General features: G+C 36.1%; 1 protein-coding gene across 37 annotated transcripts in view; it reads left to right on the forward strand.

Moving 5' to 3' along the window:
• The window catches only part of Map4k4 (mitogen-activated protein kinase kinase kinase kinase 4), a 184,972-nt gene that overhangs the window by 113,357 nt on the left and 56,738 nt on the right, over positions 1-14,877 (forward strand). For all 37 annotated transcript variants that reach the window (XM_046419971.2, XM_058571418.1, XM_058571412.1 and 34 more), the window contains 5 exons: positions 4,331-4,421; positions 6,594-6,724; positions 8,906-8,960; positions 10,390-10,468; positions 13,925-14,100. In XM_046419971.2, coding sequence (XP_046275927.1) covers positions 4,331-4,421; positions 6,594-6,724; positions 8,906-8,960; positions 10,390-10,468; positions 13,925-14,100 — 532 coding nt within the window. The remainder of the gene's footprint in view (positions 1-4,330; positions 4,422-6,593; positions 6,725-8,905; positions 8,961-10,389; positions 10,469-13,924; positions 14,101-14,877) is intronic.

Genomic DNA, 14,877 nt, shown 5'->3' on the forward strand with positions numbered 1-14,877 from the left:
GTGGTGATCTTGTATTTACATTTGCATTTTCTTAGCTCCAATGTTGTCTTTGCATTAGTTATGCCTATCAGATAATTCTATTTTTGACAACCTAGGTCTCTGTATAGCCATCTAGGTTTGGTGGTTTAAGCAGAAAGTATACTTTTTTGTGTGGGTGTGGCACTTGAACCCAAGGCCTTGTGCATGTGAGGCAAGCACTCTACCAACTGAGCTATATCCCCAGCCCACCTAAAGAAAGTATACTTAAACAAAAAAAATTTAGTTTTTTATATCCACAGACTGTGCATGTGTGGATCAAAAATATTCAAAAAAATAATTGCTTTGTACTGAGATTGTAGACTTATCATTACTCCCTAAATGATAAAATAGCAAATTATTTATGTAGCTGTGATACTGTATTAGCTGTTATAAATGATCTAGATGTGATTTAAAGTATATGGTAGAATGTGTGTAGGTTATATGAAGATACCATACCATTTTAAATAAGGGACTTGAGCATCCTTAGATTTTTGGTATAAGAAGGTGTTGAGGGATACCATGGCATAAGCATTCTTCCCTCCCACCTGGACACCCAGGGACATCTGTAGTTTTTGTGTGTTTCTCCAAATTTGTGTTCGGACCTAATTGCAGTGGGAATTTCCTTTGGAGATTTAAAAGGAAATCAAGAGTGGAAGGAAGAGAAATAATCTCAAAACTGTTGGTTTTAAATGGCATCCTGTGCTTAATAAATCAAGGTTCATTGTGCTAAATGCTGGTTTCAAAATCATCTTGCAGACTTTGGCATTAGGTGATAGAATCTGTAACAGTATTTACAAAGAATAATTCTAATGTTTAATGTTATTTATAGCCAGTTGCAAAGCTGCCTAATGATCTTAGAGTAAGGTTTTGAACTGCTGTTTTAGCAGCAGTGGTTTCTTTAATAATAAACTCATTATGATACATTGGCAGAGGGTTTTTAGGATTTCATATTTTAAAGTTGTACGCAACTTACTAATAGGTGTCTTTTTTTATTCAGCCATTACCATGTTTCTTTCTACTTTAACCCTAAATTACAAACTTAAATTATTGATGCACTTTTATTTACCTACCATGTTTTAAAAATAAACACTGTGTTGTTAAAATGAAATCCAGTTCTTCTGCTTTCCCCACTAATTAAAAAAAAAAAAAAACTTTAAGTAGTAGTTATTTTATTTCTTTATATAGGTAAAGTCAGTAGCTTTACCTGTTAAGAAGAAACAAAATATAAGATTCATACAGGGCTACAGATTTAAAAACTGTCATATGGAATTCCTAAATAAATGTTTAATTTCTTTTTATTTAAATAGTCTACCAATAGGAAGTGCAGTGGTACATGGACCATATTTTTATAATCATATGCACATATCACTGTTAAAATATGAGTCTTTTATTGTAGGAAGCAGAGCCTAAAAGTGAGAAGCTAATTAGCCTGTCCTACACAAGTGAAGGAATACAGTAAACAGCAGGCAGGATGAAACCATGGTTAAGAGGTTTTGATGGTGGAGTCAGTCACAACTGGGTTTGAGTCCTGCTGCTGCTTCTGCTCATTTACTGTGTACTTTCTGGGCATCACAGAGACCAACTATGAAATTACTATTGTTGGAATTAAATCAGTGTTCATGAAGCACTTACTGTATTCTGTGCATATGTGTTGTTACTATGTAGTTAGTATTCTCTGTTTGAACATGTATACAATATCTTTTTTGTGTATAATTCTATGATGTGGTTTCTTAAGCAGGGAATTATTAGCTTCTAGCATAATGTCCCAGATGTCAAAGACATCAAAGATAGTTTATATTTTTTTGTATGCCCAGCAAGCATTGTTTACCTGCCATGTATAATATGTACATTTAACTATCTTACTACCATCAATCTCAGGCAGCATTGAAAAGAAACGGCATTTGTTTGTAGCTCCTAATCAACTTCAGTGTGATAGGCAAATGGACATCTTTTTGTGATGCTATAAATCTTTTCCATCTCTTGAGTGTCTAAAACAAGAACTTTCTTTCTTACTATCATCTAGAATGGGAGTTTTTCCTACAACAAAAGTTCAGATTAACTTAAAGCATACAAATGCCTTATGGAGAGTTAGTGTATCTCTTCTGGTATGTATTTGTTACAGGAGTTGCCAAGAGTTGGCTTTGGTAGAGAAAGTGGAATAGTAAGATGAAGATGAGGTTTCATGCAAAAGGAGGGCAACCACCACTGAACAGATAACCTGGTTTATCACAGACATGGTTGTGGGTAGCAGGTATCTGTAGTGACAGAACTTTTCCCTGTTCCTTAATAGATAAAAGATAATAGATTTAGGTGATATGTTGAGATCTTCTAAGGGGCAAGGGTTGGGAATATGTAGGCCTCAGCCCTCAGCAGAAGTGTTCTCTTAGGCCAACCCACTGAAACTCTCTGGACCACAAAGTTTACCAGCAAGCCAGTATGTTCTTTTTAGTGCACTTCCACATTTATATTCTGTGCAATAGTTTCATTTCATACGTAGAATGTGAACCTAGAGCTTTCTGTAACCACTGCTGAGGAATATCCTTTGTTCTTTTCAGGAAAAATATTTCCTAGTTTTGAAACGTTGATTAGTTTCCTTGAACATGCGGTATTTACTGAGTATTTGGACTTGCTATCTCTGACTTATCTCTGCTGAGGAGAAGTAATTGTGGCCTGTCTTCTGGCATGAGAAGAGTCACAAACAGTCCTGGGTACTTCATACAAAAAAAATGTATTCATTGTTCTGAATAATCATAACTCAAGTTAACATCATTACTGAGCTGTTAAGACACACCTTGAGCAGTTTCCCAAGCAGAAGTTGAGATCCCTTAGCAGTGTGTGGACAGGAAGATAGGCATGGTTCCATGTGCATTTACTGCTGGCAATGAAACAAGATGTAGGCCTACAAGGGTTTGAGAAGATATGGATACTTAATGTTTGTTGCTAAGCCTGTGAAAGTATAAGAATGGGGTTTTGTAAGTTAGAGAACAAATTCATGTGAAGTAATAGAAGTAGACATTTTTGTCTCCTTGGCTCTTCCATGTCAAATCATGCTAACAGGAGGACATATTTCCTTTCTATCTAACTAGGGCACTAAGGGACCATATATTTTTAGACATTTTTCTCTATTCAGTGCTTATTGGGATAATATGCACATCCCATGTTATAAAGAGTAAACAGCCATCAAATAAGGTATTTTATTTCATAGGCAGAATAATAAATGAATTTAGAGCCCCCCATGTTAGAAAAATTTATCTTCTACAGTGACTATTATATTTAATTCATATCCTACGAAGTAATGTTAATAACAAATCTCATAAAAATAATCAAATCCTTATTCGTGATCTACCTTTTAAAAGTTTTTTTTTTTTTTTTTTTTTTGGTAGTTGTAAATGGACAACATACTTTCATTTATTTTTTATGTGGTGCTAAGGATTGAACCCAGTGCCTCACATGTGTGAGGCAAGTGTTCTACCACTGAGCTATAGCCCCAGCCCTGATCTACACTTTTCGATCAAGATGTTTCAGAGTATATAGGTTGCTGGTATCTTAAGGAGACAGGCTTCATATTTAGCTTCTCCAGTTAAGGATAAAACAAACAAATCAGTTGTGAGAATGATGGCTGCTATCTTTCAGACCATATTTGGATGCAGCATGTGGTTTTGTTCCTCTACTACCTCTCGAGAGACATGCTCTTGGGCTTCATTCTAGATAGAAGGTCATCAAAAAGTGCTATATGCCCAGTAGAGTTTGTTTCTTGGGAAAGAAAGATATTTTAATTCAACACAAGGCTCTTTTCAGAATCATTTTACACTTTGGGTAGAGGTGGGATTGATGAACACTTAGCAGTTTGTCACTGTACAGTGGGAAGACAAGATGACATTTTATAACTAGATTTAAATCTGCTCTAGCCCTTTGTTTTTCTTTTGGGATTTGTCTAGTGCAAATATACCCATGGTCACCCACTGAAAGATAGACATTGTCGTGGGAAAGGAACCACCCTGTACACAAATAGCACAAATTATAGCAGAGAAACTGTAGATGGTAATCTAAAGTGTGTCTTAAAGGCACAGCTCACAAGTGCTCATGTTGCGGAGGGGAAAACTAGCCGGTTGAAGTTGTGGTTAGGTGGGTTTCTTCTGTATGATAGTATTGGTGTGTCTTCCTAGGTATGTGCTAAAAGAAAATTTTATGTCCTAATTATGAACTTAACGAAACTTTTTGGATCACGTATACTTTGTTACAAAAGGTGTGTTGCTAGCTGTTTACTAACGGGGACAAAGAACTAAAATTCTAATCTGTCTGTCCTTTTCAGGGACTGGCACATCTTCACATTCACCATGTGATTCACCGGGATATCAAGGGCCAGAATGTGTTGCTTACGGAGAATGCAGAGGTGAAACTTGGTACGTGAGGGATGTGTGGCATACTTGCCCCTCAGGCAACTTGCTGCCCTGTTTACATTTAGCTAAAAGTTCATTTTTTTTTTTTAATATTTATTTTTTAGTTTTTTAGGTGGATATGATATCTTTATTTTATTTTTATGTGGTGCTGAGGATCAAACCCAGTGCCTCACAGGTGCTAAGCGAACACTCTACCACTTAAGCTACAACCCAAGCTTCTAAAAGTTTATTCTTTTACCCATATTTTCTGTTTCTGTTCCTGTTCTTAAAAATGTGGGCCTGGGCTTACTGCTTAGCCAGGCTCCAACCTCCTTTCTCTTGGGCTTCTCCTCTGATTTGTTCTCTGTACAGAAGCCAACTGATTGAGACCATGTCACATTCCTGCTTAAAGACCCTTAGTGGCTTCCTATTTTACTTTAGATAAAATACACTTGAACTCTGCTGGTCCATAAAAAGCCTTGTAGGAACTGGCTCCTACTATTTTCCCACCCCATTTTGTGAGCCTCTTTTATTTCCTTTCTCAATCACTGTTTTTTTCCTCCCCACTTCTTAGAACTTGCCTCAGGGTTTTTGCACATACTGTTCCCCATTTGAAAGATTTAACCTCTATTTTGAAACTAAAAAGTTTTCTCCTCATCTGCAGGAGGCTTTATTTGGCTCTCTTATTTGTCTTGGGCTGTGTTTCTTTTTCCTTTCCCAGCACTGTTCACAATTTATAATTACATGATTATTTATTTTCTTGTATTTCTGTCTCCTTACCAGAATTCAAGATCTGAGAGTGTGTGACCAGGATTGTTTTGTTGTTTACCAGTATATTCTTACCCAGCACCTAGTATGTTGCCTCCAGGGTAGATTTTTGCTAAATTTCTGCATGGATAGATAATTGAAGACTCTGGCCGTCCCAGAGATGGCTTTACAATGATTTTTAAAAAATATTATCTGTTTCCCTTAGCTGGATCTGAACTTCTTCCCATCTAGTTTCATATAATGGTTCTTTGAAGTTTTTTTAAAGTCTGTTAGAATTAATTTTTCTTTCATTGAAACATCATATAAACACTTTTTATCTTTATGCTCACAAGAATCTAGTCCATCTTCCTTTCAAAAACCTTGGCACAATAGTTGTACTTTAAAATTTTCATCCTTGCTTTGTTGTGTAGTGCCTGTATTTATTGATCACCTGTGGAGGACTAGTCTGCGTATTTGGAAACTCCCCTCAAAGCTAAGATAGGAAGCCCTTGAGTTGTCCTCACTTAATGATTTCAATGAACCTGTGTATATTGGCCTTCTGCTGCCAGGCCTATGATAGTCCCTCAGTAATTACTTAGTGATCAGTTGCTGTTGCTATCCAAATTGCTGTGAAGCTTGCTCAGACTTTCTGTGCTTACTTTGTGGCCCATGCTTCCCTGTCTTGAGCATTCAGTTAATGAGCCCACCCCCAGCCCAGTTGATTCCCAAGCATGTTCTGTAGACAGAATTGGAACCTTTGACACCAATGAATTATCTCAGCAATTCATAGACTCGTTGGCATGAGCAGCTCCTACTCCTCTGTGCACTTCTTACTGGGGTCATGGCAGTTTGCAGGTAGTGATAATGTTGGTAGATACTGATGGACAGACATTCTGATGTGGACTTTCTGTCAACCCTGCCTCCCACCTGTGAAGTTCAGCAGAACTATTCTGAAGTTAAATTGGGCAGGAAGTAAAAGTCCCTCTGAAAACTCAACAGAAATCCCAAGTGCTTCTGGGGATGTTTTTTGTATATTCCCTATTCTCTTTATTTAGAGCAATGCTTTATTCTTTTCAAGAAAACCTTAATTCTGCTTAAAACAAAGAAGCTAAATCATTTGGAGTGTAGGTCATTTCTCCTTGGGACTTTTCTGAACCTGTACTCATTTATGGCAGTTGTGTTCTTTGAAAGCACTAGTAGTCATTGATGCAAAAGACCCTCTGCTGATCCTGGACCACGCCTCCCAGGAGTTTCCATATGGCAGAGGATCTTGCAAATGACTTTGCTCTGGAAAGGGCACTCCTTTTGGAAGTGTCCTACTTTGAAGAGTTTTGCAGGTTCATCAAACAGTGCTATTTTAGTTTACTATGAAGATACCTTTTCCATCCAGTTTTTTCTTTGCATCTTAAATCATGTTCTACTTTTTCTTCCTTTTTCTGTCTTTCACAGTTGATTTTGGGGTGAGTGCTCAGCTGGACAGGACAGTTGGAAGGAGGAATACATTCATAGGCACCCCCTACTGGATGGCTCCTGAAGTTATCGCCTGTGATGAGAACCCAGACGCCACCTACGACTACAGAGTAAGAGGCACCTGCTTGGCTGGCCTTTGCTCAGTTGTAGGGGTGAATGGAGGTTGCTTATGTATTTCATACATACTTCTTAATTTCTCGAGGAAGACATGAGCCCCTGTTGTGGGCGCAAATTTTCCAGAACAGTGTTAAGTGACTTTTTTGTCCGTTTGCTTCACTAAGGATTGCACTTGTGTCAGACAGTACAGGCCACTGGGTATGTAGTACATGGAACTTTTCTTCATGAGTACATTAAAAGTTTTCTCCCATTTGTTATCCTTTTTAATTTGAGGAATTTCTTAAAATCAAATATATTTTTTAAATATTGTCAGAATGTATAAGAGCTACATTTATAAAATTTTAGATTTTTCTTGTTAAAAGAGTCTCATAGTTTTCATTTAGTATACAAATATATTGAGATTATTAGAGTGACCTTGAGGGACTTGAATCAATAATGCATTTGATCCAGGTATAAAAATCCATATTTGGTAATCAGACTTAGGTTGGCTATATTTACAAAAATTTATTTAAAAAAAAAACTTAATTAAACAAACTGGAGTGGTTAATGTACCTGTTAGTGATATTCATCGTGAAGTTTGTCTTAACAGTCCCCAGTGTATTTCAGTATTTATTTTAAGTACCCAATTACTGAGGCTTAAATTAAATCAATGCAGCTGAGGAATTTTTATTGTTTCTTTTATATGGAGTTTTAAAAAATAGGTTACAGATTTTGTGACATTTTATTTTTTAATGTTATTGCATATCTCTTAAAATTAGAAACCATTTTTGAGTGTACTCAAAATATTATCATACCTAAGTGAATTCAAATAATTCCTTATACAGAGTTAATAATTGAAAATCTTAATTAAGATTATAGCTGATTTGTCCAAACCAGTATCCAGTGCAGGACAGGACGTATTTGGTTGTTTGGCCATTGAGTAGCTTTTAATTTAGAATGCATCCCCATTTTTATTCATGAACCTGACTTGCTTAAGACGTTGGGTCTATTGTAAAATGTTCTACTCTCTAGATTTGCCTGATGATTCCTATGTAATATGTGTTTCTTGTTTCCTGTCAACTGCAAAGGCTCAGTTATTGTCAAGGAAAGCTCACTTACAAGATGACCTCATAGGAGCTGGGGTACTTTGTGTTGCCTTATGCCAGGAAACCTACAGCCCTGCTTATGCGACCATTGACACTGCCAAAATGTCCTCTGGTTTAAGGCAGTAAGCCCTTTGCACCCTTGTAGTATGGAAAATTCCATAAAAGTAAGGGAGAAATTTGTAGGTCTATTCTTTTTTTTTTTTTTAAATTTTTTATTGTTGGCTGTTATGTAGGTCTATTCTTATTCTTGTATTCAAACATAATTACTTTGTAAGATAATTATAGGTTAATATTGGAAAACTTAAATTGAGCAACTTTGAGTAATTATATGATCATGATAGCATAAAAATGAAATGTATACTAATGACAATAACTGTCTATTTTTCTTTTTTAAAATAAGATTTGTTCTTCAGCCGGTGCTTATTGATTATCTATCAGATATTAAAATGAACAAAACAAAAACACTCGCCCTTGTGGAATTTTGAGCAAGGAACAAAAGTTTAATTCAAAATTTAAAGTTAACATTTCAGGGGAATCAGGAAGAATAGAGTCCTTGCATACAAAGACAGTTTACTTCCATCTCTCCCTTGTTTGGTTTGAAGATGGAGTACAGAGGCCCCATAGTATGATTTGAATTAGTGAATAAGTATTGATTTTATGAATAGTTTTAAGAATTTTGTAAAGAATGGCTTCTGTCCTTTAAACTTAAAATCTTAATTACATTTGAGGTGCTAACATAAAATATAAAAACAAACATAAATCTGATCCAGGAGTCTAGACATAATGCTTGTAAAGAAATGTGGGTGCACACTGAAGAGGAGAACATTCACTGAGCTGTTAGAGGGCTTTTACATCAATTATGTCTGTCTCGTTTACAGCGATGAGTGGTTTTAATCAGCTAATCTTTATTATTTTAGGTATCATCTGTTCACTCACTTGTAAGGTGTTCCTATAACTGTGTTTTCACTTTTAATATCCTGACAAGTTGTTTTGTACACTTGAAAGAAAGCCTTTATTTCAGTTGTGTGAATAGTCATAAGTGAGTTAATGGCTTTGCAGCTAATATGGCATACTGTTTTATTTTTGCAGAGTGATCTTTGGTCTTGTGGCATTACAGCCATTGAGATGGCAGAAGGTGCTCCCCGTAAGTAATTTTTCTTTACTTTTTAGCCCAGTTGTAGTATGTAACCTAAACTAGTTCCTAGGTGTCAAAGAGTAGTTTCATGTATAAAGTGATTCTTGGTGGAGGCATTTGTAAACATTATAAATGCAATTCTTGATAACCATTGTCCCTTATGGAGATCTCTTGGTATGTATAGGCTGTATTTTCTTTTTATTTAAGTAGAATTCACATGTGTAAGCTGAGATCACATCAATAACTGGTAATTTTTGGTTTTGCATTTTAAAGTTAATATCCAGTTAAACTGGTTCCTAACATGAAATTTTAGTATTACTTAAGTTTTGACTTAATAAATGGAGGCATTATTTTTATTTACAGAATTTTTTTGGAGGGGGGCGGATTATTCATGAAAATTTGTAGGAGTGTTTGCTTTTCCTTGGATTAAATCAATGAAAACTTTATAAAATTGAGAGTTTTGATCAGGGTTGGGATAGAATAACAGAAAAAAAGAAAAAAGCCATATTTTCTGCTGGTTTCCCTAAAAGGGAAAGACAGTGTAACTGCCTGGTACATAGTTGCTGAATAAATATTTGTTGAATGAATGAAAAAAATCATTGAAAACAAATTAGTTTGCAATACAGAAATAGATATCTGCTTTGAATACCAGATGTTCCTCATGTTTCTTTCTAAGGAATTGGGACAGGGAAATATTGCTTGATCCTTTGTCTCAGTTTTCTTTCACAATGGGAATACTATTGTCTGCGTCTCCACCCCCCACATTCCCAGCTGCCTTATAAGAATCTCTTGAAGGTAAATAAACACATGAAAATGCACATTACCTATGGTGACATTAATGCATACATGTGTGCCGACCATCTTTATTGGAATGAGTGATTGTAGAGGTAGTAATAGCACAGAATTAGACAACTCCATTTTACTTCCACATTTTCACTCTTTCATAATAATACTAGCTATAACAATAGTCAGCAGCATCTCTGAAGGGCTTAACTATCCTTACTCTGTTCCAGGCATTGTATGAAGGCCTTCCCAAGGTGTGTTCACAAGCAGTGCCTTGTTTAATCCTTATTAGAACAACCCTGTGAAAATACAACCATTTTCACTATAATCTTACGGATGGCTTAAAAAACATAAGTGTTTTTATCTTCTTTTAAGACTTTGAATTAATTTTTATCTTTGGTTCATGAGAACTGTCCAATGTCTGTTTGAAAGTGTATATTCTTCTTGTTGCTCTTGTCCTTTGTATATTTTATATTTTTAAATGAGAAATTCAAGGTATGCCCAGAGTTCCAAGCTAGATGTCTAGACAGCTTGACATGAAGCCTATTAATTGGGCAATTGGAACAGACCGTTTGGTGTTACTTATGAATGAGCCCTAGAAGTCAAGAATGAGTAAAATAAGTGCCATACTGACACGACCGTCTCCTCTCCCCAGCTCTCTGTGACATGCATCCAATGAGAGCACTGTTTCTCATTCCCAGAAACCCTCCTCCCCGGCTGAAGTCAAAAAAATGGTAAGCTATGTATGGATTTTTTGTTGTTGTTCTTTTCTTTCTTTTTTAAAATCGTATTGTTTCTTTTCAGTTTTACTTTCTTTTGAAGTAAAATTCTGGCCATTCTAATTTCAACCATTGTAAAAGCCAAACACCAATTAAAAAAAATAAATTAATATTTTTAGTCCTTTTTTTTCTTGATAAATTCTCTTTACAAAATAGTGTCAGGTTATCATGTGAAACACCATAACGTGGTTTCTTTTTAATATTTAAAAAAATAAAATCAAATATATATTTAATATTTGCTTTTAAGTACAGTATACTTTTAAACATCTTTCCATTAAAACAGCAAAGCTATGTTGACTTGAAATCTCTCAGATGAAATAGGACTTTAAAATTAATGGACGAGTTTACCATAATTATTGTTATTAAGTGTTTTTTTGGCATGCTTGTTTTCATTCCGGAAGAACATAGTAACAGACCGGACCCCTCTCCTTGGCAGCCACCTTCCTTCCCTTCTTGCTTCTCTCCTGCATGTGTCCGACGAGACACTGATATCCCTGGGAGGGCTGTGATGACAGCCTTCCCTGAGGAAAGCCTTTAGAGTTTCAGTATTATGGGAGTATGTGTTTGGGTGAATTTTAAAATCTTAAAGGGAGGGGGCCAGGCCCGGATATCGCCGACCCCAACCCCAAGAGTTTTTTTTCACTTGTTCCTTCCTGAACTTTTTTTCTTGAATCTTTTTTTATCAGGTCTTGTCTACACTCAAGCTCCTCATACATATATGGGGGCCTTTCTTCCTTTCTCTGTTTCCCTTCCTGTTTCCTGGGCTTATCTATCTTTATTGATGCTTACCTACTGTGCTCTGCTGGTTCCCTCTTACCCCAACCTTTCTTCTTTTTAAAACTATTCTTATTAGTTTTCCAGTTAATGTTTTTCCCTTAGGATTTTGTCTCTTCTGAAATATGCACAAAGTCTCCGAGTCTTCCATTCAGGATTTGTTCTATTCCTGTGTACTCTGCTCTTGATTGTTTGTTTTCTGATCTATTGCAGTTTTCTTTTCCCCTCTGGGGTATATACATGTACATACATTTTCACCCCAGCTTCCTTTGTGCTTCTCCCTTTCCTCACTTTTTGGGTTCTCACACATTTTACTCTTACTTCCCCATCTTTATTCTAGCTGGATTTTTCTCATTCTTTATGCAGTGTCTTTAACTGCATTGGATTCCAGATAACTGAGGCCATCTCATTCCATTTACCAGTTTTAGAGAGGTTGTCAAAGGCCACACAGTTGCAAAGATCTTAGCTTGATTGGTCCACTGTGTTAAGATATAATAACTTTTGGCATCATGGATAGGCAGCTCCAGGGACACCAAGTGTGTACAGTGGATATCACTTAGGAGTAAGGTAGGGGGTGGAGTAATAATTTTTTATCTAGCTCATCCTAAACCAAGTGATTCTTGTTTTTCTTTTTTCTTTTCCCTTTCATATTTTTTTGAAGGGAATATTTACTGGGAGGATTACTGAATTAATGCTCTGTCTTCAGGGTACCTCACACTCTGATTATTCTGTCCATTACTTGCAGTTTTGTGTACTATATGTACAATATACAATTATGTAAAAATATTGTGGTGTAGGTTGTCATCGTAGAGATAAATGCTTCCTGGATTCTTTTCTTAACACCAGACTTCCATGTTCATCCATTCACACCACTGTTCTCATTTTACCCAGGTATTCTAAAGGGGTTAGAGGATTGCAGACATAAAACCTTCTTTCTTTGGGACTGCTATTTTGCTGTCTACCAGATGTAAATTTCTATTACTGTTTCTGGAGAAATGGTGATTAAAAAGATGATTAATAACCTCTCTTCCAGCAGAATTGATTGTTGATTTTTAAAGAAAATATTATAGATTGTTGATTCCTGAATGTCGGTTGTTGTACACAAAAATTCCTTTGGAATCTTTTCACTCAGAACTCCAGTGTTTGGTCTGGGGAATGATTCATGTATTTGTATCTTTAATAAATTCCTTGAAATGATCCCCAAGGGCAGCAGGATTTAGGGATCTCTGAGTTAGAGCATTCCATTTTATAGTATTCTCTAAATTTCCCATGTTTCTCATTAAACACCTTCTTTGATGTTGAAGCCTTTCTCTGAGCCAATTCTAACATATTTCCGCATTCTTCTCCACTTTCATAGTAATCTCAGAAAATGACTTCTTATTCTCTGATATTTTTGCCCCTTTGTTCTTATTGTTCCTTCATGCTGTCTTTTCTCTCTCATCTTTGGCATATCAAACACCTGCTTTTTCTTGATGTCTAACCCACTGTAGTAGTTTTTGCTTTTTCTCTTCTGTAAGTTTGATTATATATCTGTTATTGGGCATACCTAAATTTTCTCTGTTTCTATTTACATTTCTTATAGAGCCTACCATAAACAAACACATATATAAATATTTGTTGAATTGAAAAAATAGTAAGTTTGAATGGAAATAAAAAATAATTAAAGTGATTCTTTAAAACAATGAAAGAAGTGAATTAATTTTTTAAATCACATTTCTAAAGACTGAATATTTCATTCATTCAACAAAAATTTATTATATACCTTTTGTGGTATGCCATGCTTAGAGTTTAGCATTGCTAATAAGTAAAAAAAAAAAAAAAAAAAAAGAGAGAGAGAGAACTGTTCCTTCCTGAACTATTTCAAACCAGTAAAGGAGACAGAAGCTTAAAAGTGTTCAGTATGTTAAGTGCAGATAACACCAGAAAAGTCTCCTATCTTGGGGTATGTAGGATAAAATGTTGCCAGGAAAGACTTACCAAAAGACATGACAGGTGTGTCTCAAAACAGAGTGGGTGAGAGTATCTTAGCTAAGGGCAGGGCTGGAGAGTCTTTGTGAATAAGAGAAGACCAAGGTCAAGCTAAAAGTGGCTGATAGTAAGGGTGGCAAAGTCATTGCCCTCTCAAAACTGTCATTCCTACCTTTGTATATTAAGCCAAATGAAATCTGGTTGAAGTGTCAAATGAACAGGTGTAAGAGTCCCAGCATTTTGTCAATGCAAGGCTTCTTTGCCCCTGTGTCTGTCCTCATCTTTTAGGTGTCAAGGTATCTATCTGTCCTGTGTTTGACTTCATATTAGCAAAGACCTCCCCCCTATTCCTGCTTCTCCTACCCATGGCTTAGTGATTAGTGAGCAACATTAGATTTAAATCCAGTACATTTAAACCTGATTTCCTTCACAACGCTTTTTGTAGTGTGTTGTCAGTGATATGGTATAATTCTTTAAACTATTAAAATCATGCTCCTGATCACCAAGAACCTGAGTTCCTATTTGCATTCTTGTATTGTTCCTGTGCATTTGCAGAATATTCATAGTGGATCCTGAAAATCTTTGTTTTCAAGTTTATAAGTTACTGATATTTTGGAACTTTGCTCTTTGTGGCAGAAATTTGATGATATTTTTCACTTCCTCTTACAGGTCAAAGAAATTTTTTAGTTTTATAGAAGGATGTCTAGTGAAGAATTACATGCAGCGGCCCTCCACAGAGCAGCTTTTGAAACATCCTTTTATAAGGGATCAACCAAATGAAAGGCAAGTTAGAATCCAACTTAAGGATCATATAGATCGAACCAGAAAGAAGAGAGGAGAAAAAGGTATTAAATCTGTTTTTATTTTCATCATTTAAAATTTTTCTTTTTAGATTCTTGCCATTCCTTCCCTAGCTGTGAGGTGGTTCTCACTTGGCCAGTTCTCAGATAGTTTGTCTCTGCTGTGCAGTACAGTGATCTGGCCTAGGATCTGAGCAGCCAGAGCTGTATGGTGTGTCCCAAGTTGACACCAGTTTGATTAGCATTGTGGTAGCTCAGCATGATGGGATGTTTTTCCTGTCTCTCCTTGGCAGCACCTCAGTGGCGCTATTTATTTTACTTCATATTGGATGTTCTTACAGTTTCCTTCACTTGGGGTTTTGGACCATCATCATGACAGTGTTCCCATATTATTCTCCTGCTCAGGAACCAGGGTTTCCTGCTGCTTTACTTTGCTACAGGTGGTATGCTTAGGCATGGTTCACTTTTCTCTTACTTCTGCACAACACAAACATTCTGTTATACGAGTTAATGAGGGTTCCCTTCTGTCTCAGCATCTTTGTTTTCTTTCTGTAAACCTACTGTGCCCACCTGCCTGGCGTGCCCCGTTTTCCTTCTGCCTAGCAAGGTACAGTACATGCCTTATCTTTGGGCTCCTAGTGACTTTACACTAACCTCATAGAACAGCATTTGCATAACTGCATTCCATTCATGAAATTAAAAAAAAATTTTTTTTAAAAATACATTTCAAGGTCAAAGAAGAAACTAAAGAGAGCAAGTCCAAGGCAAAAGAGAGTTAGTCAGGGGCTGGGCTCATAGTTAAGTGCTTGCCTAGCATTCATG

Source organism: Marmota monax, unplaced genomic scaffold (genome assembly GCF_021218885.2).
Source record: "Marmota monax isolate L192 unplaced genomic scaffold, Marmota_monax_Labrador192_F-V1.1 WCK01_AAM20220418_F8-fsc00178, whole genome shotgun sequence".
Classification (NCBI taxonomy): Eukaryota; Metazoa; Chordata; class Mammalia; order Rodentia; family Sciuridae; genus Marmota; species Marmota monax.